The sequence below is a fragment of the Oncorhynchus mykiss genome, chromosome 8, assembly GCF_013265735.2.
Source record: "Oncorhynchus mykiss isolate Arlee chromosome 8, USDA_OmykA_1.1, whole genome shotgun sequence".
Classification (NCBI taxonomy): domain Eukaryota; kingdom Metazoa; phylum Chordata; class Actinopteri; order Salmoniformes; family Salmonidae; genus Oncorhynchus; species Oncorhynchus mykiss.
Window position 1 is genome coordinate 51419162 of NC_048572.1, and position 25059 is coordinate 51444220.

At 40.9% G+C, this 25059-nt stretch overlaps 1 protein-coding gene across 1 annotated transcript in view; it reads left to right on the forward strand.

Moving 5' to 3' along the window:
- Positions 1-570: 570 nt before the first annotated feature.
- The window catches only part of ephb3a (eph receptor B3a), a 45504-nt gene continuing 21015 nt past the window's right edge, over positions 571-25059 (forward strand). The window contains exons 1-4 of the mRNA XM_036985602.1: positions 571-1366; positions 15669-15733; positions 19778-20450; positions 24331-24486. Coding sequence (XP_036841497.1) covers positions 1303-1366; positions 15669-15733; positions 19778-20450; positions 24331-24486 — 958 coding nt within the window. The 5' untranslated portion in view covers positions 571-1302. The remainder of the gene's footprint in view (positions 1367-15668; positions 15734-19777; positions 20451-24330; positions 24487-25059) is intronic.

Below are 25059 nucleotides of genomic sequence, written 5' to 3' on the forward strand. Positions count from 1 at the left end.
CTGAACAGCTTCTACCCCCAAGCCAAGAAAACTGCTAAATAGCTCATCAATGGCTACCCGGACTACTTGCACTGACTCTATGTCCTCACACTGGACTCTACCCGCACACTCAAACATACTTACACTGACACCACAAAACACAAATACACACACCACACAAACATAATATTCTCACACATGCATACTGATGCCACACACACTTTCACACTCACCACATACGCTGCTGCTACTGTCTACTATGTTGTTGCCTAGTCAGTTTACTCCTACCTATATGTACATATACACCTCAATTACCTCATACCCCAGAACATGGACTCTGTACTGGTACTCCCTGTATATAGCCATGTTATTTTACTCATTATTATCATTCATTATTCACTGTCTATTTATTCCTATTGTCACAATTTCGATTTATTTTTCATTTTTATCTTTAATTATCTCTGCATGGTTGGAAAAGGACCCGTAAGTAAGCATTCCACTGTTAGTCTACACCTGTTGTTTACAAAGCATGTGACAAATAAAATATGATTGGACACTCAATAACCCGCGGGAGGCGCTATCTATCCATTTCAAAACGAGGCGTAGATATCGACATTCGTCACCTATCCACAGTTCGTTTTGTATCGAAAATGGATTGATTCAGACAGGTTCGGATTTGAATGAACAGAACCTCCACATAAACCAAGGCCTTTATCTTGTCTCTGATGCTGGTCCCCAAAGTTCACGACATTCTCTCTGCGTCTCGGGAGGGGTGTGACTCGCAGAGCAGGGCAGCTGCTCCACAGCCGACAACCCCCCTCTTCTTACCCCTTCACCCGCACGCCCCAGCCCCCCTCTGTCTCGGCAGTCCCAATTGCCATTCCAACGAACACTCCTTGAGGAGCAACAGCTACATCTGAGTCAGCGAAGTGGATTACTGAGTTTTTCGAAGAAAAAAAAGAAGAAGATTTGCAGTATTTTTGGAGCAATGTGCGAGTGTATAGATGCGCTTTTGGACTACAATTTGGCATCGATAAAGCGCGAGAAAGGCGGAGAGAAAGCGCATTGTAATGCTCCATAGCTTTGCTGTTTCTCCGTGGATTTGGCCGATGATTTGAATGAATAACAAAAATGACTACTTTCGGCGATTGGATGTAGGCTAGTGGAATGGGATGGTTTTTATTTGTTGCATAAATTCAAGACATGCGAATAAAGAGATTTGTAAAAGGTTCTACGTCTCGGGTGGTTTAGGTGCTGTGTATTGTGTGGCACCATCTGAAGGGTCCAGGCAAAACCTTTATTAATGTTGCAAGATCCTAGTTTATGACAATGGATTACTTGCTGTGGATATGCAGCTTTGTGCTTCCCGTGGTATTAGCTGTTGAAGGTATGTATGTCAAATCATTTGAATATACTACACTTTTGCTTGAACTTTTCTTTTTACATGTAGCCTCATTCCGATTAATCGGGTTCTAATACACAATTAATTGGTATATACAGCCTGAAACTAATGACTGCAAAATCGTGTAAATATTCCTCACAAGACAGAATGTTGAATAAATATAAAAATCTGTACTCGGATTTTGAGGCAAAATATCCACAGGAAATATTTTTTTACTCGACTTTTTAGGAGTCCGGTAGGTACAGTGCCTTGCAAAAGTATTCAGACCCCTTGGATTTCTTCACATTTTATTGTGTTTCAAAAGTGCGATTAAAATTTATGCAATTGTCAATTTTTGTTAACAATCTACACAACATACTTTCATGTCAAAGTGGACGTGGTTTCATATACGTTTTTTTATAGCATATATATATTTATATATATATATATAAAATCTAACAAATATAGTCGTTGCGTACATTTTCCACAAGCCTAATTTGGTGAAAGTGTCAAATTTAGCTTAAAAGAAATCACATAAGTTACATGGGCTCATTCTGTGAAATAATAGGATTTGACATTATTTTTTTACTTTAATTTTTCCTCTGTCCCCCATCCATACATTACATCTATCTGTAAGTTTGGCTCCCGAAGTGGCGCAGCAGTCTAAGGCACTGCATCTCAGTGCAAGAGGCGTCACTGGTTCAAATTCAGTCTGCATCACATATGGCCGTGATTGGCTGGAGTAGGCCGTCATTGTAAATAAGAATTTGTTCTGAACTGACTTGCCTAGTTAAATAAAAGGTTCCCTTCGTCAAGTATTCCATTTCAAGCACAGATTCAACTACTAAGATTAGGGAAATTTTCAAAAGCCTCATAAAGAAGGGCATTGATTGGTAGGTAGGTAACAATAACTATCTCTTTAAGCATGGTCAAGTTAATAATTATGCTGTGGATGATGTATTAAACCACCCAGACACATCAAAGACACAGTCATCCTGCTGAACTGAGCAGCAGGACAGGAAGAGAACTGCTCAGGGATGTCACCATGAGACCATCTGGGATTTTAAAACAGCCACAAAGTTTAAAAGCTGTGATGGGAGAAAATGGATCAAGAACATTGTACTGAATCCACAATAATGACCTAAATGACAGAGTGAAAAGAAGAACGCAAGTATACTAAATCAAAAATATTCTTAAACATGCATCTTTGGGCACTAAAATATTACTGCAAAAAAAGGAATACACTTTTTGGCCTAAATGCAAAGTCTTATGTTTGGGGGCAAATCCAACACAACACATCACTGAATAACTGCGGCCGTATTTTCAAGCATTGGCAAATACTGGGGATTTTTTCAGGATAAAAAGAAATGGGATGGAGCCAAGCACAGGCAAAATCCTAGAGGAAAACCTGCTTCAGTCTGCTTTACACCTGAGACTAGGAGAGGAATTCACCATTCAGCAGGACAATAACCTACAACAGAAGGCTAAATCTACACTGGAATTGCTTACCAAGAAGATAGTGAATGTACTTGAGTGGTAAAGTTATAGTTTTGACTTAAATCTGCTTGACAATCTATGGCATGACTTGAAAATAGCAATTTGTGTAGATTGCTGACAAAAAAATGACAATTAAATCAAATTTTATCCCACTTGGTAACAATAAAATGTGAAGAAATCCAAGGGGCTTGAATACTTTTGCAAGGCACTGCACTGTATATGTTTGGCACCTAGGTAAAGTGAATTTTATATTGGATTTTCTCTCGTCAATGGCTATTGAACCAAGCCTACCATGACACTGAATATTGTATATTCTGAATCAAGGGAGGATGGCGAACAATCAAAACCTTTTTTGTTGGGTGGTTTAAAATATATATATTTTATGTAAATCAGAATAAAAAAACTAATAATGAAATTCACACAAAAAAGGAGTCCGAATATATCATTGTCAATGTCAGGCTCCCGAGTGGTGCAGCGCACTAAGACACTGCATCTCAGTGCTAGAGGTGTTACTACAGACCCTGGTTCAAATCCAGGCTGTATCACAACCGGCTGTATGTAATTGGGAGTCCCATAGGGCAGTCACAATTGGGCCAGTGTCGTTAGGGTTACGCTGGGGTAGGCTGTCATTGTAAATAAGAATTTGTTCTTAATTGACTTGCCTATTTAAATAAATAAAATGTCATGGCATGCTTGGTTCAATAGAAATTGACAAGAGAAAACCAAATATCCAATATAAAATGCATTTTACCTTGGTGCTGAACTCAATCAATCCAATTAATTTAAAAAGCCATCAGCAGATGTCACTGAACCATATACCTACAGGCTCTACAGAAAGTCAGGTAAACAATACTTTCCCGTGGAAATGTTGTCTCAAATTTCGAACAGCTTGAAGGATAAACCGCCCAGACAACCGGTAGAATAAGTTTAGATATAATTGTATTCTGGCTTGTAAGGAACATTTACACAATTTTGCAGGCATTAGTTTCAGGCTGTATATACCAATGAATTGCGTATTACAGCCTGATTAATCAGACTAGCAGCCTAGATGTTTCCAAAGAATGTGGGTGTTTGCAAGCCATGATGAACTGCCAAAAATGCGATTATGTTTGAATATGAATATTACATTGTATAATAAGATGAGGCGCAGCTTTATTTTGCCAATGGCATGGCGTATTCAAAAATCTGTTATTTTCATTGCAGGTTTTAACTGTGATAGGCTTAAAAATAGTTTTGTTTTGTTAAACCGCCTCTGTTGCCACAATTGAAAATGGATAGAGTAGATCGATTGTTTGGATACAAAGTTACCATTTATGTTCATACTATTCGGGTACGGCCTGTTTTGTATCACACCACTGTATTGTGCTGTGGTTGAGTCACGCATTGGATTTATTCTAGGAAAACGGACTAATGAGAACATACACACAACACACACACAGCAACAGTTCCATTGGTATAGCTTTCCCCACAAAGGAAAGCAGGGACGCCCCATGCATTTTCGGTCCTCCCACGTGTCACCCATATGGGTCACACGTCATTGCAGCTGCATCCCCGTCGCTATTGTCAAGTACCTTTTGCTGCGTTGTCACACCCACTAGTTGAGTATTTCATTATGTTGGGTTGCTTGACCAAGCCCATGACACAGCTCAATATGACAAAGGATTCATCCTAAATAAAACACCCACATACTGTATTTTGCTTCTCACAAAGTACACAAGGTACACAAAGTACCACAGATAGGAACTAGTTATCAGTGTCTTTGACATTACACTGATGGGGAGGTTATATACTGACTGTTTTCATATATGTTCAAAATAGGTGCCAAACATTACAACATGCTCAGTGTAAAAAACTTTAGCGTCAGTCTATAAATGTCATCCTCTAGGGAAAAGCCAATATCTCTGGCAATTTAAAGAGGAAAGAATAAACAAATCCTCTAATATCCTGAAGCTTTCTCTCTAGCCAATCAATACCAGTCAATTGTGTGTGTCATTGGACACATACAAAATGACAGGCCAAAGATACATGTAGGCAAGTTGCCTTTAGCTTTGTCTGATCAAGCAGACTGTAATACACAATGTAATTGGTATATACAGCCTAAAATATTGAAGTGCAAAATCATGTAATATTTCCTTACAAGCCAGACTGTTGAATATAATTACATTTGAGCTAGCTCTACCTGTTGTCTGGGCAGTTTTTCCTTCAGCTGCTTGACATTTCAGACAAAATATCCACAGACAAGCATTCTCTCAACCAGCTTCACTTCAACCAAGAGTGTGCAAAGCTGTCATCAAGGCAAAGGGGGGCTTTTTTGATTTATCACTTTTTTGGTTACTACATGATTCCATATTTGTTATTTCCTAGTTTTGATGTCTGTTACAATAATAGTAAAAATAAAGACAAACACTGGAATGAGTAGGTGTGTCCAAACTTTTGACTGGTACTGTACATCAGGAGGGTTGGCAAACCAGGTCCGCGGTTTGTGCTGAGTTCATGGGTTAGTCGACTTGCTAACTGGTTGTATTTCTACTTGTGCTTTGGCCAACTACTGTAGTTTAGCAGGTCGGACATTTCAGAGTTTCCTAGTTCCGACTAGCACATGAACGGGGCATTATCCTCTGTGTTGGGTTATGCCAAACTGGTCAAATCCCAGGGAGAGATAAATGTCACCGGATTCATTTCTGCTTTGTGCAGGGTCCTACACTTTTAATTGAAGTCTGTGTATTTATGAATTGTCAATCTGATATCTTGAATATGGTTTTTATGCCAATAATTTGTGATTGGTTGTAATGGTATGGTCCATGTCAAAGTATCCCATGTACCATACTTAAAGAAAACCTAAACCAAGGTAACTTCATTTAGACTCTACCAGCTCCTTTATATATTTCTCTCCAAATTCCGCCACGTTCCCTGCCTGCCTTTCCTTCCCTGAGTAAAATGTGCTTCTCTTGGACGCCAGCCAGTGTTATCGCTCATCAATTATGGTGCCAGCGTCTAAATCAATGCAGCGGCAGCCTCCCTAGCTGGTCTCACAGAGATTTTCATAGGCTGATGATCAGCCAGTTTTCCCACCGACCAACAACTTCACTTACACAACACTGGGTTGTTAACTAATGTCTGTCCTCTGAGGACGGGGGCAGGTTCGAGTAGTTGAAGTGTATTATGGGTTTTAAGGTTTGTCGGGATCTATGCCTCGTTGTCAGTATGGTGGATTCCAAGAGATTTCATTGGAATTTGGTTCTTGAATTGGCAGTTGGTTTCCGTTACTTTTGTTTTGTCTATTTATTTACTTTTTGTCCTTCGAATTAATCCAATTCATTTGAGTGAGGTACAGTGCCGTTTAGTTCACTCCAATAGATTCATTGGAATTCATGGATTCACGTTGGTTCATTCATTCACGTTGGTTTCCATTAGGATATGTATTTTTTCAACACCAGTATGTATGTCAGTCAAATTTTTTTGGGTGGATTTGAGTGCAATGTCCAACTGTGTCCTTGGGTCTGTCCATGAGTTTAGCTAGTGACATAAGCTCTGGCCTCCTAGTCACCCATGCAATGGACATGTGACTCACTGACCCTGTCATCTTCTTTATGACTAACCCCTATAACAGTGATGTTGTGCACTTGTGCTATTTTCAGAGTCGCATGGTATTGGGACGTAGCTGCAATTACGTAATAGCTCAGAAAACCTTAACATCCTACAGAAATAGCTCACTAGGTATGCATGGCTGCAGAAGAACACACTAATATCCAATCATTTCCACACAAATAGCTACGGAAGAGCATCTCCATATCGGCGCACGCTTTATTTATCTCTTCTCTGTAGAGCATACAGTAAATACTCATAATTATGAATGGAACCATATGCGCAGATGCAAATAGCCAGAAGGAGAACGTTGAATTGGGGTCTGCTTGAGTTGATTAAAGCGGTTCAACAAGCGTCAAAGATAACATTGCTCAATCTTGCAATTGTGTGTAGAGGAAAAGGAAGACGCTCTCACACGCAAACTAGACAGCGAGATAGTCATACAGTAGGCCTAAGCACTCTGAATTTGCACTACGAATTTGCTGTTTACAGTCAAAATACCCATTTGTTGTATGTAGCCGACCATGCACAACATCAGTGGAGAGATGTTACACCTTTGAATATTTAATCTGTTTGTGGATGGGAGTGTGAAATGAATACGAGGAGAGGCTTTCCTTCCATAGCAGCCCATCTCAACAAAGTGAATTAAATATTAGCATGTGTGCTCCCATAGCAGCAGTGAGCATGTTTGCTCCAGTGATCAAAAACAGTATACACCATGGGCGGTGAATGAGATGCTGTAAGGACAACAAGTTCCCGTTTGAGCACAGTTTTTTTTGGCCCTGGGGGAGGTATCATCACTGCCAGTTTTATGATGGGGGGGGGGGGGTGTACATTTGAGTTATAGCATCAAGGGGAGACTTTTAAACGGTACATGTACATGAAGGGCAAATGCGTAGGTAGAGAGCTGTACATTTGGGACGCTGTTCAATCAAAAGCTGTGTCCGGCTTTCAGGTTTCTGTCAAAAACGATATATACTTCATTCGCGTCTAAAGCGTTTTTAAAAATGTATTTAGTAATGGGCCTACAGTTAATTCTCAATCTGAATTTAACTCATGTGTTAAGCCTGTGGATACAGGACCTCTAATCTACACTGATGTTCTTTGTGTGTTAGTGCGTGGAACTCTTCCCAGGCAAACACATGTTAAGTAATAATGAGCCTCGCTAGGGTCTGTGGAGAGTTCAGTTGGAGTAGAGTTTATGTTACCTCTATGCACACAGAGCGTTGGATCTAACGTAAAAGAATCAACCTGGACCCTTAGATGGGCTTTTTGTCTTGGCTCTTGTTGAATGTGAAGACAGCTAGTCAGTGTTCTTGCTGCCTCAAGAAGCCCATCAAATTGCCAGATTTGAGTTATAGCAGCAAGGGGAGACTTAAACGGTACATGTACATGGAAAGCAAATGCGTAGGTAGAGAGTGGTACACTTGGGATGCTATCCAATCGAAAGCTGTGCCCGGCTTTTAGGTTTCTTGTCAAAAACAATGCTTCTAAAGCATGTTTGATTTAGTATTGGGCCTACAGTAAATTATTCTCAATCTGAATTGAACTAATGTGTTAAGCCTGTGGATACAGGACCTCTAATCTACAATGTTCTTTGTATGTTAGTGCGTGGAACTCTTCTCATGTCCTCAATCTTCACACAATACCCCATAATGACAAAGCGAACAGGTTTTTAGAAATGTTGGCAAATTTATAAAAATATGAATAAACTTATTTACAAAAGTATTCAGACCCTTTGCTATGAGACTTTAAATTGAACTAAGTTGCATCCTGTTTCCATTAATCATCCTTGAGATTTTTCTACAACTTGGAGTCCACCTGTGGCAAATTCTGTTGATTGGACATGATTTGGAAAGGCACACACCTGTCTATTTAAGGTCCCACAGTCCCACCATGCCATGAGATCTAAGGAGTTGTCTGTAGAGCTCCGAGACAGGATTGTGTCGAGGCACAGATCTGACGTAAGGATACCAAGACAGTTTTACAGCATTGAAGGTCCCCGAGAACACAGTGGCCTCCATCATTCTTAAATGGAAGAAGTTTGGAACCACCAAGATTCTTCCTAGAGCTGGCCGCCGGGCCAAACTGAGCCATCGGGGGAGAAGGGCCTTGGTCAGGTAGGTGACCTACAACCCAATGGTCACTCTGACAGAGCTCCAGAGTTCCTCTGTGGAGATCTGTGGGAGAACCTTCCAGAAGGACAACCGTCTCTGCAGCACTCCACCAATCTGTTCTTTATAGTGGAGTGGCAAGACAGAAGCCATGCCTCAGTAAAAGGCACCTGACAGCCCGCTTGGAGTTTGCCAAAGGCACCTAAAAGACTCTCAGACCATGAGAAACAAGATTCTCAAGCTTGTAGCATCATACCCCAAAATACTCAAGGCTATAATCGCTGCCAAAGGTGTATAATTACTCTATTAGTACATTCCAAAATCACTAATAGATTTTATTGAACCTTTATTTTGACAGGGAGTCATGCTGAAACCAATGTCTCTTTTGGTAATTTCTATCAAGGCACAAGGTGAGACCCAAATGCAGACACAGGAGGCAGATGGTTGGAGTCTTACAATGTTTATTAATCTAAAGGGATAGGCAAGATAAATGTCATGGACAGGCAAAAAGGTCAAAACCAGAGCAGAGTCCAGGAGGTACAGAGTGGTACACAGGCTTGTGCTCAAGGCAGGCAGAATGGTCAGGCAGGCAAGTCCAGAAACAGGCAAGGGTCAAAACCGGGAGGACTAGAAAAAGGCGAAGGCAAAGGCAGGAGAACGGGAAAACTGCTGGCTGACTTGGAAACATACAAGACGAACTGGCACAGAGAGACAGGAAACACAGGGATAAATACACTGGGGGAAAAGCGACACCTGGAGAAGGTGCAGACAATCACAAGGACAGGTGAAACAGATCAGGGCATGACAATTTCCATGTAAAAGGACCCGTGAGCACCAACATGAAGTTCATACAGATGTAGGATCATAATTTGATCACTTTTGTTGCTGAGAATGTTCCTGCTCAGCAGGAAACGTAGCCTGTTTGTTTTTTTTTTAAAAGGCTTCTAAAGTTTTTAATTTCACTTTGAAATTTGACTTGATTTGCCCTGACAAAAATGTATCAACCCCTACAAGAATGTCCATTAACTGTAATCCACATAATAATGAACATGTTATGTTACAGCAGGGTTATTTTCCTTAAGTAGCAAACTGCCTTCAAATCCTATATCTATAGGAGCATATAGAATTTGGTGTAAAATGAAAGTGAAGAGTCTTATATTTTTGGGAAATGAAGGCATGGATACGTTTTCCAATCATTTCCCTGTGCTGTGCTGTACTGTATAGTTTACTAAGGCTGGCACAATTACCGTATAACCATGTGACTGACGGTTATGGACAAAATAAAATAACCGTCATAACCGAAAAGAAAAAAATGTCATTAAGGCAAAGGGTGGCTACTTTGAATAATCTCAAATATCAAATATATTTAGATTTGTTTAACACTTTTTTGGTTACTACATGATTCCATATGTGTTATTTCATCATTTTGATGTCTCAAGTTTTGACTGGTACTGTATGTAATCATTTTGAATTGACAGCTGACTGAAGAGGGGCCGGCGGGCATTCGTGCGGTTGAGTCTGTTTCTGAGATAACATGGACTCTTAACAACGTGATTAAACTTTGTTGCCCCATTTTTTAAAACAAGCAAGGTGTTGCAGCAAATGATGAATAGATTGGGTTTGGAACTTCTAACCTTGGCAATTTGGCAGGTAAACTCATTTGTAAATTCTTCTTCTTTCCTTTTTGCTATTCTAACCGTTATTACGGAGACCATGGTCATTTGGCGGGCCTATTACCATCATCCAAAATTCCATGACCGTCACAGCCCTATACTCAACTTTTATTTTCTTTACTGTATTGTGAAAACTTGTGAAGCATAGATATCTATGGTTGGTAAAGTTTTGTCCGGTCTGGACTAGAGGTCAACTGATTATGATTTTTCAACGCCGATACCGATTATTGGAGGACAAAAAAAGCCGATACCGATTTATCGGCCGATTTTTAAAATGTATTTGTAATAATGACAATTACAACAATACTGAATGAACACTTATTTGAACTTAATATAATACATCAATAAAATCAATTTCGCCTCAAATAATGAAACATGTTCAATTTGGTTTAAATAATGCAAAAACTAAGTGTTGGAGAAGAAAGTAAAACTGCAATATGTGCCATGTAAGAAAGCTAACATTTAAGTTCCTTGCTCAGAACATGAGAACATATGAAGGCTGGTGGTTCCTTTTAACATCAGTCTTCAATATTCCCAGGTAAGACGTTTTAGGTTGTAGTTATTATAGGAATTATAGGACTAGTTCTCTCTATACCATTTGTATTTCATATACCTTTGACTATTGGATGTTCTTATAGGCACTTTAGTATTGCCAGTGTAACAGTATAGCTTCTGTACCTCTCCTCCCTCCTACCTGGGCTCGAACCAGGAACACATCGACAACAGCCACCCTCGAAGCAGCGTAACCCATGCAGAGCAAGGGGAACAACCACTCCAAGTCTCAGAGCAAGTGACGTTTGAAACGCTAGTAGCGCACACCCCGCTAACTAGCTAGCCATTTCACTTCTGTTACACCAGCCTAATCTCGGGAGTTGATAGGCTTGAAGTCATAAACAGCGCAATGCTTGAAGCACAGCAAAGAGCTGCTGGCAAAACGCACAAAAGTGCATGAATTGAATGAATGCTTACGAGCCTGCTGGTGCCTACTATCGCTCAGTCAGACTGCTCTATCAAATCATAGACTTAATTATAACATAATAACACACAGAAATACGAGCCTTAGGTCATTAATATGGTCGAATCCGGAAACGATCATCTCGAAAACAAGACGTTTATTCTTTCAGTGAAGTACGGAACCGTTCCGTATTTTATCTAACGGGTGGCATCCATCAGTCTAAATATTCCTGTTACATTGCACAACCTTCAATGTTATGTCATAATTATGTAAAACTCTGGCAAATTAGTTTGCAATGAGCCAGGTGGCCCAAACTGTTGCATATACACTGACTCTGCGTGCAATGAACGCAAGAGAAGTGACTCAATTTCACCTGGTTAATATTGCCTGCTAACCTGGATTTCTTTTAGCTAAATATGCAGGTTTAAAAATATATACTTCTGTGTATTGATTTTAAGAAAGGCATTGGTGTTTATGGTTAGGTACACGTTGGAGCAACAACAGTCCTTTTTCGCGAATGCGCACTGCATCAATTATATGCAACGCAGGACACGCTAGATAAACTAGTCATCAACCATGTGTAGTTATAACTAGTGATTATGATTGATTAAGTTTAATGCTAGCTAGCAACTTACCTTGGCTTCTTACTGCATTCGTGTAACAGGCGGGCTCCTCGTGAGGCAGGCGGTTAGAGCGTTGGACTAGTTAACCGTAAGGTTGCAATATTGAATCCCTGAGCTGACAAGGTAAAAATCTGTTGTTCTGCCCCTGAACAAGGCAGTTAACCCACTGTTCCTAGGCCGTCATTGAAAATAAGAATGTTTTCTTAACTGACTTGCCTAGTTAAATAAAGATGAAATAAAGGTGTAAAAAAAATAAAAAATCGGTGTCCAAAGTTACCGATTTCCGATTGTTATGAAAACTTGAAATCGGCCCTAATTAATCGGCCATTCCGATTAATCGGTCGACCTCTAGTCTGGACCAACCAAATTGGGTCTTGTTTGGGAGGCAGATCTCATTAGAATAATCGCCAGTGGGTAGAATAATACTCAAACAAAAAATGTTCTACCTTTGTGTACCTATTTAGGATGCATCACCATGAAGAGAATGACATTCACAATTATACATTTCTGTATAGTACAGATCCAGGACCCATGGTGTCGTTCTGTTACCGTCATTCTGTTACCACTTAGTTCAATAAATCAAAGTAGATTTTTTTCAAACTCAAGGTGTCATGTTGTAGCTGACACCCCATTCTTTCTGCGGACATCTTTGAATCTTAAGTCGGACTAGATATTTAACAAAGAGTTTGGAAAATGTGGTCACATAAAAAACTGAGAGATTTTACTGTCATTTTGTTACCAAACTTTGCATTGGCGCTGTTGCTCAAGTAAATGTGTTTTAGTAAAATTGTCAGTAGCAATTGTTAAAAGTAGACTCTCATAGGTGTATGGTTTGTTAAACTTTGCAATCAATGGTTTTTGCTTGGCATACATTTTAATGTGAGAAAGTGAGTCTCAGCGTCACTCTGTTACTGTGGAATTGCCCTTTTACAGATGAACCCCGTATACACATCAAAACACATATATACACATAAATACACATGCCAATATTCACATCAATACACAAAAAGCAAAACACAGTCATGGAAAACAAACACATTCTTCATTAAAAAGGTGCTCAATCAGCCTTTTAAATTGTATTATAATACATTTGAAGCGATAGTGTGATCAACTGTTTTGGCGCCATTTCGCGCTGCTTTGAGACAAGCGCGGAGACTCGTCTTGATAAATCAATCAATGTGCGATTTCTTTCTTTTCACTAAATCTTTGTTTGGATATTGGTTGGGCTGCAATTAGGCTGTGGAAATGTTAGCCAAATTGAGGTGCTGCTCATGATCATCTTGTCTCGTTGGCTCATTTGTTAGCACTGATCAGAGCATTTTGCCAAGCATGTTACTGTATGTAGCATATAACAAGTGGATTCTTTTCCTCTTCAGTCGCCTGTGACTTCTCTTAATCAATCAATGTGATTTTGTTTCAGTGAATCGCCGTCTGTATATTCGGTTAAATCTCTGTCTGGGCAAATAAGTAGAGGGGCTAGCTCATCTATCACTGATTAGATACAGTTCGCATTGCAATAATGTAGCCTAAATCAAGTGCAGGCCTATTATTTAGCTTGATCGCGTGTAGGCAACTCCAAAAGCCCACGGAGGTTGTGAAATATGAACCCAAGACTCACGTGCTTTTGTAAAATATAGATTTTCGATTATTTTCTATCGGTATCGGGATGAAGACACTCTCATTGTAAGACCCGACGCCTTTCTCCCTAACAAAGCGGAGTGAGGGTAGGAAAAGACATGAAACGTGGATTTAAAAAAAGCATTTTGCTTGCCATGGGCTCAATTCAAAATGACAGCCATTCCACACCTTGCTGTATCTATAAATACTATTTGTATTTTATTCTGTTATGCTTGAATTCTATTCTTAGGCTACCCTAATCGCAGTCAACACACATATTTTACAGACGGCTAAGTGTGTCTTGTTTGTTTAATGAACAAAACAACTGTGGGCTGCACAGACCAGTAACATAATTCATCTCAATATGCCATTCGATTCTTTAGAAATTACATTTTATTAGTCTTATAAATGTTTCTTAGGACCTGCCTAAAACAAATTTAATAACGGATTTCCTTGTGATGGTGTATATTCAATGGATTTATTCAAATAGACGTCCACCCACATGGGCCCACGTCTACTAAACGTCTACTAAACGTCTACTAAACTCCTAAACTTGCCCGCATGTACACTGGAGATTTAAAAGGCTTATTCCGGCAAGAATGTGGTAAAAAAATGGGACTATATTAATTGGGTTCTAAAAAACATTGGCAGATTTTTTTTAGCAGGCACCATACCGTAAAGTCTGTCTGGAAAGGGAATGAGAATCAAGAAGGTAACCTTTTACACTTTATAGCTAATCTAGATCCAAACTATGGTAATAAGGAAGCTAGTCCTCAGGGTTGGGGAGTAACTGATTACAAAATAAACTAACTGGAATCAGATATGTTACCAGCAAAAAGCATTCTAATCAGATTACGGGTACTTTTGAAAACTAGATGATTACTTCTTGGATTACTTTTAAATTCAGAAAGGATTTTTGCGAAAATACATTGACACCTTTTTCTCAATGTCATTCAATTCAGCATTGAAAAAAGGTGCAAGTTTAAGTTTGTTCTGACCACAAGTCGGAGACCACCATGATTCAGATTACATTACTGAGTTTGGGTAATCCAAAAGTTACATTACATTACAATGTTGGACAGGTAACTAGTAACTGTAATGGATTGCATTTAGAAAGTAACCTACCCAACCCTGATAGTTTTTACCCTTATTTAACTAGGCAAGTCAGTTAAGAATAAATTCTTATTTACAATGATGGCCTACACTGGCCAAACCCGGACAACGCTGGGCCAATTGTGCGCCACCCTATGGGATTCCCAATCACGGCTGGTTGTGATACAGCCTGGAATCAAACCAGGGTGTTTGTAGTGACACCTCAAGCACTGTTATGTAGTGCCTTAGACTGCTGCGCAACACAGGGGCCCAAGCTCCCATGCTTGAGTTTCTATTCAAAGTAATTGACACAACTGTAAATTGGAGGTGCATTCCAGTAAACAACAAGAAGATAACCTTTTGCAAGTCTTTGGTGTGTTTTGATGACTTCTCTCAACCATCATACAGATTGACAGGTGACAACGAGGTCTATTGATCCTCTTATTTCCTCTTTCTTCCCTGTATTTGTTTAACCTCCTCATCCTTCGATTTTCATACTCCTGACTCTCTCAAAATGACCTGTACAATACGAGGTCACCACTCTGGGGAATCCACTATGGCTGGGCCGAGTAGTGATTTGTGATTGATTGTGATATCACTTAGTAATAAAGCTTTGAAATTTGATCAAGATTATTTCTCCCTCCTAGGGGAAGGGACATTTTCTAAAAATTTCTACATTTTCAGTGATATCAAAGGCAGACAGGTTTTTTCTTCCATCATCATCTTTTTATTTAGAGCTTTATGAGGATTTAACAGTTTTCTGTGTACCCGGTGTTTTATGTATCCGTGTGGAATTGATGCCGATAGACTTACATCTTATGAGAAGAATAGACAAAAATAATAAATAAGGTAAATAATAGACTTCTGCTTTTAGGACTAATTTTTATTTCCAACCACCACTTACTAGTTATTGCAGCGTTTCCCAAACTCGGTCCTCAGGACCCCAAGGGGGTTTTGGTTTTTGCCCTAGCCCTACACAGCTGATTTGAATGATCAAAACCTGATGATTAGTTGATTATTTGAATCAGCTGTGTAGTGCTAGGGCTAAAACGAAAGCGTGCAACCCCCGGGGGCCCCGGGTTTGGGAAACGCCGAGTTATTGTTTGTTACAATAGCTTCTTGGTTTAACTAACTCCTGTTCTTGATTTATAGAAACACTAATGGACAGCAAGTGGGCGACCACAGAACTGGCCTGGACCACATTTCCGGAGAGTGGGGTGAGTGTGTTGTTATTCCACAGCATTTGTTACATTTGCTACTTAGTACAGCTCCCCCTGACTTAAACGACACACCTCCCACTGTTTTATACCTCTCTTTGTAAAGTTTATTTTATTTTCTTCATTGCTAAAAACAAATGAGAAACATACACCTTTAAGTTTTACTTTTAAGCAAAGCTTTTCTTAAATGAAGATCCTCAAACCTCCAAAATAGTCCAAAACACAAATCTCCAATATAGTAAAAAAAAATACTAAACTCTGCTACATACTCATATTGAATACATATAGACCTAAAATGGCAACAAACACGGCTGCAGCAACACTAGCTGAAGAATTTGGAAATACAGTACCAGTCAAAAGTTTGGACACACCTACACATTCCAGGGGTTTTCTTTGTTTACTATTTTCTACATTGTAGATGAATAGAGAATACATAACAACTATGAAATGACACATTGAATCATGTAGTAACCAAAAAAGTGTTTAAACAAATCAAAATATATTTTGTATTTGAAAAATCTCAAAGTAGCCACTATTTGCCTTGATGACAGCTTTGCACACTCTTGGCATTCTCTCAACCAGCTTCTTGAGGTAGTCACCTGGAATGCATTTCAATTAACAGGTGCACCTTGTTCAGTTAATTTGTGGAATTTCTTTCCTTCTTAATGCGTTTGAGCCAATCAGTTGTGTTTGTGACAAGGGAGGGGGGGTATACAGAACATAGCCCTATTTGGTAAAAGACCAAGTCCATATTATGGCAAGAACAGCTCAAATAAGCAAGAGAAATGACAGTCCATCATTACTTGAAGACATGAAGGTCAGTCAATCCAAAGTGCAGTCGCAAAAACCATCAAGCACTATAATGAAACTGGCTCTCATGAGGACTGCCACAGGAAAAGAAGACCCAGTTACCTCGGCTGCAGAGGATAAGTTCATTATAGTTAACTGAACCTCAGGTTGCAGCCCAAATAAATGCTTCACAGAGTTCAAATAACAGAGGCATCTCAACATCCACTGTTCAGAGGAGACTGTGTGAATCAGGCCTTCATGGTTGAAACCACTACTAAAGAACACCAATAAGAAGAAGAGACTTTCTTGGGCCCAGAAATACGAGCAAAGGATATTAGACCAGTGGAAATCTGTCCTTTGGTCTGATGAGTCCAAATTTGAGATATTTGGTTCAAACCGCCGTGTCTTTGTGAGACACAGAGTAGTTTAACGGATGATGTGTGATACATGTGTAGTTCCCACCGTGAAGCATGGAGGAGGAGGTGTGATAGTGTGGGGGTGCTTTGCTGGTGATACTGTTGGTGATTTATGTAGAATTCATGGCACATTTGACCAGCATGGCTACCACAGCATTCTGCAGCAATATGCCATCCCATCTGGTTTGCGCTTAGTGGGGCTATCATTTTGTTTTTCAACAGAACAATGACCCAACACCTCCAGGCTGTGTAAGGGTTATTTGACCAATAAGAAGATTGATAGAGTGCTGAATCAGATGACTTGGCCTCCACAATCTCCGACCTCAACCTATTTGAAATGGTTTGGGATGAGTCGGACCGCAAAGTGAAGGAAAAGCAGCCAACAAGTGCTCAGCGTATGTGTAAACTCCTTCAAGATGGTTGGAAAAGCATTCCAGGTGAAGTTGGTTGAGAGAATGCCAAGATTGTGCAAAGCTGTCATCAAGGCAAAGGGTGGCTACTTTGAAGAATCTCAAATATAAAATATTTAGATTTCTTTAACACTTTTTTGGTTACTACATGATTACATATGTGTTATGTCATAGTTTTGATGTCTTCACTATTATTCTACAATGTAGAAAATAGTAAAAAAATTATGAAAAACCCTTGAATGAGTGTCCAAACTTTTGACTTGTACTGTATTTCTCTTAAAGTGGAAGAAGCCAATAGGCAAATTACAACTGGGAATGAATATTTCAGCCGATCATATCCCCCATAGAAATGGTGAGAAAATAAAACAACATATATTTGACCCCTAGGCTAACAGCTTGACAGACCTTCCCCACTCCCGGGCAGTGTAATTTGTCTTTTGTACGTGAGCGCAAAGTCAGTCGATGAAACCGATGGGTTACCATGGCAACAATCTTCGGCAGTCCATTCTTTTCAGGCCTTTCTGCAGACTCACACCGAATGTCTTTGCACCCCAAGAAGTCATATGTCATTAGGGCAAGGCGGCCCTCTCAAAATGCGTGACAAGCCCATACGTTCTGTCCGGGTGCAATTATCATATTTTTGAGGTATTGCTGCTGCGACGTGTTGCACTTGATTTATGGTGTAGAACGCTGACTCCTGGACTCATCGTTTTGGAATAAATTGCATGCGTGCGTGCTCTGCCAAATATGGAATTATGCATTCTGTTCCTCTTGTTGAATTGATCAATGTTTGGAGCCCTCATTAAGAATGGAAATGAATTATTCAGGTTGAGTTGTTAGAATCAAAAGATTAACTTCTTGGAAAAGGTGATTTATTCCTTGGGCAAAAATATGTTAATAACCCAGTTAATCATGGATCATGGTTAATCATGGATTTAATCCTGTAATAGATAACTCTTTGAATATTTCCTATAGGTAGTCATGCCTATATTGTAGAATATATTTGGTGTAGAATATCTGGGGATATGAACTGGTGTAAATGGTTTATTTGCTGACTGTAGAGAACCATATCATCGTTAGACCGTTGTTGAAGCTAAGTGCTGTGAAATAATTAATTGACTGCTTCGCTCAATGAGGTATACTGACCACGTTTCATAGCATGCAAAAAATACTTCTCACGGCTTTGAAGAGTAGGCTTGGAAACGTTCCACTTGAAATATACCACTTGAATCGTAAAGTACCGTAAAACTTCAATCAAACGCTGAGTCTCAAATAGCCGCCTGTCCCTTTTAATAGCCGAGCAACGGCACACATTTCAACACACAAACACCTGTTTCAAATAAACACAGGGTCTAAATGAATTTTTTTTATGCGGTAACCATGAATTACCATGAATTGTTTATGAGTTGTAACGTTTGAGTTGCTGCATGAAATAATTCAGTAACGTCTCGAAAAGATTATGTCAATCATCCGTTTTCATCACAAGTAAGAAACTGCTAGCCATTGGTTGCGAACAGCTGAGAACCACTAGCTAACGGGCAAGCATAAAAACAGTCAACAACTTTGGGGAGTACACACCCCCAGAAATCGTCCGATCGCCCTCTAACGGCAAAAGTAAGAACTGACGAAAATGTATGGTCAAACACGAAAACAATTGCTCTGTGAAAGAAAAACATTTTGGGGGTTGAAATAGAGGCATACTAAGACAAAATAAAACGTGACACAGTGTGTAAATGATAACACATTATTGAAGGAAATGAAGAAATGTATTAAAATGCTGGAAGTGAATGCTGGAACTAAACAATTAACTATTCAAATGAGCAAAAGCTGTGTGCATTAGGGAAATAGAAGCCTGGCTCAAATAGAAGCCTGTCTCTAATAAGCGCCTGTTGTGTTCAGTGATTTGAGCAAATAAACAGCCAGTCTATTAATTCAAGTATTACACTATACACCATAACACCTTCATGATGCAACCAGAAAGAGGACATTGCATTTGAATTGCCCCTTTAGTAAATAATGAACTGTTTGCATTATACACGATTTGACATTAGAAATGGCAGAACTCATTAAAAATAGGCCCTATAATCTCTTTCAATATCAGCACTTACTAAATTACTGTAGCATTTGGAGAACCAACATTTCCTAGGAAGGACATTCTGATTGCTACCTTTCCTGTGCAATTATACTATGATTATATGAAGACCTAGGTTCAATTAGTATTTGTTTTCTTTCAAAGGCTTTGCATGTTAGAGCCTGTCTCGAGTGCCAGATGAGTAGGGTTTGCATTTTTGGCACTATTGCATTGGTTCAAGCAAGCTCAACCAAACGCAGCTAAACTATTTGAAATAAAATAAATACTATTTGAACCCAGGTCTGATGATATCTACAGTTCTCTTCACTAGTAACATTGTTTGTCTGTTTTCCTGCAGTGGGAGGAGGTGAGTGGCTACGACGATTCAATGAGTCCTATCAGGACATACCAGGTGTGCAATGTGCGCGAACCCAACCAGAACAATTGGCTGAGGACGGACTTCATCCCCCGTAAGGGCGTGCTGCGCGTCTACGTGGAGCTCAAGTTCTCCGTCCGTGACTGTGCCAGTATTCCCAACATCCCCGGCTCCTGCAAGGAGACCTTTAACCTCTTCTACTACGAGTCTGATGGCGATACCGCTACGGAAAGTAGTCCCTTGTGGAGGGAGACCCCTTATGTCAAAGTTGACACCATTGCCCCTGATGAGAGTTTTTCCTTGCTCGAGGCAGGCAGGATCAACACCAAAGTGAGAAGCTTTGGCCCTATTTCCAAGGCCGGCTTCTACCTGGCCTTTCAGGACCTGGGGGCTTGTATGTCCTTGATATCCGTGCGGGTTTTCTTCAAGAAGTGCTCGACGACCATCGCAAACTTCGCCGTCTTCCCCGAGACGGCCACAGGGGCCGAGGCCACCTCCTTGGTCATCGCCCCAGGGGCGTGTGTGTCTAACGCTCAGGAGTTGTCCGTCCCTCTTAAGCTATACTGCAACGGGGATGGGGAGTGGATGGTTCCCGTGGGGTCTTGTACCTGCATGCCGGGGTTTGAGCCTGCTATGGCCGACACACAGTGCCAGGGTGAGTTTTTAGTCTATAGGTGCCTGTTTTTACTTTGAACTAAAGCCTGGTTTTTAATGTTTAACTAAAGCCTGTTTTTTATGTTGATATCCCTTTAAATGGGCAATAGGGATGCATAACAACAGAGAGGTTTCAAAAACAGGGGCACTTCCTGATTGGATTTTCCTCAGGTTTTAGCCTGCAAAATCAGTTCTGTTTAACTCACAGACAAAATGTTGACAGTTTTTGAAACTTTAGAGTGTTTTCTATCCTAATATGTCAATTATATGCTTATTCTAGCATCTGGTCCTGAGAAATAGGCCGTTTACTTTGTGAACATTATTTTTCCAAACATAAAAATAGTGCCCCCTAGCTTCAAGAGCTTAACTAAAGCCTGGTTTTTAATGCTTAACTACAGCCTGGTTTTTAATGCTTAACCAAAGCCTGGTTTTTAATGCTTAACCAAAGCCTGGTTTTTAATGCTTAACCAAAGCCTGGTTTTTAATGCTTAGCCAAAGCCTGGTTTTTAATGCTTAACTAAAGCCTGGTTTTAATGCTTAACTAAAGCCTGTTTTTTAATGCTTAGCCAAAGCCTGGTTTTTAATGCTTAGCCAAAGCCTGGGTTTTTTATGCTCAATTCAAGTCACACAGTCTACTCCACCCTCTGTATGTATTGTGTGGCGCATGAATGAAGGGTGAAGGAGGGTGGAGAGTTTGCATTAATGAGCTGTTGCGGAGAGCAGCAGCATACAAATATTGAGAGAGGGGGGGATCGGAGGGAGAGGGAGAATGAGATAGTGAAAGGGAAAAAGATAGTGAGGAGAGAAAGGAAGATAGTGGGAGAGAGATTGTGAGAGAGAATATTGTGTGAGGGAGAGGCAGAGATTGTAAAGGAGAAAGAGATATTGAGGTGGAGAGAGATATATTGTGAGACGGAGAAGGAGAGATAAAGCGAGAGACAGACAGAGGGAGAGAGAGAGAGAGAGAGAGAAGGACAATGAGATTGAGCTGTGAATTGCTGATTGCACATGCCAAAATGAGGAACGGTCAGAGAAAGAAAGAGAAGCTTCCTCGTCTCTCTCCTTTCTTCACCTGGGCGTGAGAAACGGTGAATAACACGCGCCAGAGAGCTCATTTATGGCCATTTGGCGGCTCAAGGTTAAAAGCCTGTTGTCGACGCCTGATAAAAGGCTCTCCAAAGGCTTCAGGCGTGGCGGAGGCGGGCGGTGGCGAGGAGGAGGAAGTGTAATTTCCTGTATGGTCTCCCCACCGTTAGTTCATCTACAGGCGGCTGCACTCATTACCACCGCTCAGACCACCGTGAGCCAACACTGCCACCGCTCACCATTAATCACAGGGACGTTACCTCAGTCTAGAGAGAGAGGTGGAATGAAGAGAGAAGGGGGGGTTGTAGAGAGGGAGGGATGGAGAGGAAAGAAGGGATAGAGAGAGAGGGGAGGAGAGAGGTAGGGGTGGTGGAGAGGGAGGGTGTGTGGGGGGAGAGGGAGGGTGGGTGGAGGGAGAGGGAGGATGAGCAGGAGGTGGGGTAGAGAGGGAGAGGCCAGTGAGGGCCACAGAACTTTCCGGTATCAGAGAGAGAAAGACAAATGGGCATTCCCTCCAAGGTTAATGGATTAAAGCGGAGGATTCAAGTGATTGTCCTCGAGAAACAAAACAAACAAACAAAAGAAAACGATGGTGCAGTATATAATAAGACAAACATAAATCAGATTAATGTTTCAAGAGTGTATCTGGGTCTGAGGTCTTAGTCGAGTTACGAGATCCAAAACACATTTTCATGTTATCTTAACCAAACTATTTATTACATGTTTTTTTTAGCTAGAATGCGGAACTTTAAAGTTCGCTAAATTCACACAAAGTGGCATTCCCGGAGAATTAGGACTTAGCTTAAAATCAAACCACTTAGCCCGACTAGTTAATCACAACCTCTCGCCAGAAAGGTTTTTACGAGCACCCATGCTGATAAGACAGATGTTAGCCAGAGCCACAGTTTTACACCACACTTAAGGAATGTGAGAAAGGTGAAAGTAGAGTCTAGTTTCTAAGTGATATTTACAACCTCTTAGTGTAAACCTCCTTAACCCGACTTTTAGTGCAAATCTTAACCCCGTTTGAGGTTGAGACCTTTTTTGGTTTATCTTGACACTTTTGTCAATGACGTTGGCGATTGAATTGATAGAGGATGGGCCCCGACAAAGAGAAGCAAAACAGCATCCCTATAGTTGCATATGATTGATGATCAAGCTGCTTTGTATGTGTTCGGACCCACGTTTTTTAATTGTGTTCTTCTAAGCCCCAGATAGACACCTGAGTGATGGATTCAGGTGTATGCTTACTTTCAATAGTATCCTCCACCCTTGTTAGCCAGACCGGAACAATCTACTGTAATCCGTCCATCTTCATCTTTCGCTCTCAATTTACCTGTCATCCATAGTCCTCTCTGGGATAGATTGAAACCCCTCATATGTTATGATGAAAATGAGAGGGTATGAAGGATTTGCACAGACTAGCTAGAAGTTTCTAACGGCGTCCTGACATATTTCCACCCCACACGGACTGAGGTAGTCGAGTGTGACGATATGACATGGAGGTCTTTGACAGACTAGCTAGAGGGATGTGACAAATGAGGAGAGAGAAAAAAACCTTAGCGTTTAATTTTTTTTGTATTGGTTTTCCGTTAAAACGATAAGAAATGTTAATAAATTCTGTGTGATTTCAAAGTGCGTCCATTTCAGATAGTTAAGCATTGCACCTGTATTACCATTACTGTACCTCAGTTCCACCTCGCAAATGTTGCATTTTACCGCCTTCTCACTTAACTTCTCAAAGCATTGCAGTGTAGGACTTCGCTGATGTCGCTTGCCTTCCTCTGCCATTTTTCCCCACCTGTTAACAGCAATGACGTGGTGGTGGAGAGTCGTCTCCAAAATAATCGACTCCTTGCACGTCGAATCCTGGTGTCGACTCCCATTTCTGAGTGCCAAGATTAGAATCCGCAAGGAATCGACTCCTACGATTTGGATACTTTTGGAACGGAGGAAACTGATTAGTTAGCGTCTTCTAAAGCAAGGGAGAAAGAGGGGACGGGCACAGTACAGGCAGGTCGGCCACTAGGTAGACAGAGTCAGAATCGTGCACCAGGCCTATCTATCGGCAATCAAAAGCTGAATCTCACAATGGAATGCTTTATCTTGCAAACTTCAGTAAAGCAGGGCCTATCATTAAGGAATATGCTAGTATACTCTACACGCACCAGACGGAAGACTGAACACACACTTGCATCATTAGCGAAGAGAAAGAGCAGACGAGCCGGAACGAGGCAGAGAGAGGAGGGGGCAGGCAGAAAGAACCGTGTGGATATGTCATGGTAATCTGTATCTCGCAATGTCTTGTCTTGCAAATTTGCCAAGTAGCCTAAAGTTCACCTCTATCTCTCTGGTTTTATTTAAATTACCCAACTTTCCCCAGGCCTTTATAGCCTATCGTCTAGTTAGGCTATAACACGGCAAAGAATATGTTTCGTGATAACTGCACTGTGATTTTAATTTTGTGGGAGGGGGAAAGAAAATGTTTTTCTCTTCATTGTTTACGATCGCAATTGTGTTCACACCCCTTGCTAGAAGTTTCCATGATAAAGAGTTTAGGTGCTCCTCACCCATTCAAACTTACCCCGAAAGAGAGGTTTGAAAGATTTGGACAGAGTAGCTCTCTCAAACTCAACGAGAACGGCCCTAATATCAATAGTTAGGCCTTTCTAACATTCTTGACCCCCAGCCGGACTGAGATTTGTAGTATGTGTGCCGGCCTTGGTTTGGTGTTGTGCTTTATTGACTTTGACAGTGTTCTGACTGTCCCTTTCACTTTTGTCTTCCCAATATAGCGTGCGCCCCCGGGTCATTCAAGTACAAGCAGGGGGAGGGCTCGTGTTACCCCTGCCCCCCCAACAGTCGCACGAGCTCCAGGGGTGCCAACATCTGCCTATGCCAGAATGGCTTCTACCGTGCCGACAGTGACCCTCCGGACTCAGCCTGCACCAGTAAGTCAAGCTCACCGCTTTTCATTAGCAGTCGTCATTGGCCGTAGATATTCAATGAAGATTCTCCGTTGAGCATGGGAGATTCTCCATGCGATTTAGTGTAGAACTAGGCTTAACCTTTGTCTGAGGAACTGGCCCAGAGAGTTTTAGAAAACCGCCATGGTGCAAGTGTCTGTGAAGACAGTTTAGTTTTAACTTGAGCAACTGCGGTTGTTTCCAGACACCTTTATCAGAGAAATCCCCCTTTTTCTCAGAGATATCACAATATGTGTGTGATAGACATGCACTGCTTTGACATTGTGATATAGCCTAACACCAAAGGCCTTTTTTCCCCCTCTGGCATAACATACATTAACTGTGACTGAGCCCCTATGACTCGTGCACACTCTCCTTGTTGAGAAAATTTGGACTGTGTCACTGTGTCCAAATCTTTTCAAACCACTGTGCCACTATCGTCGCAGACCATTCGGACTCCATACTTCCCCTATCGCCTGTCAGAGCGTGTGCCAGGCCTGGCAGACAATGTTTAGCAAGGGGTCGAGGGTGTTGTACTCAAAAGCTCAGCTCGGGCTC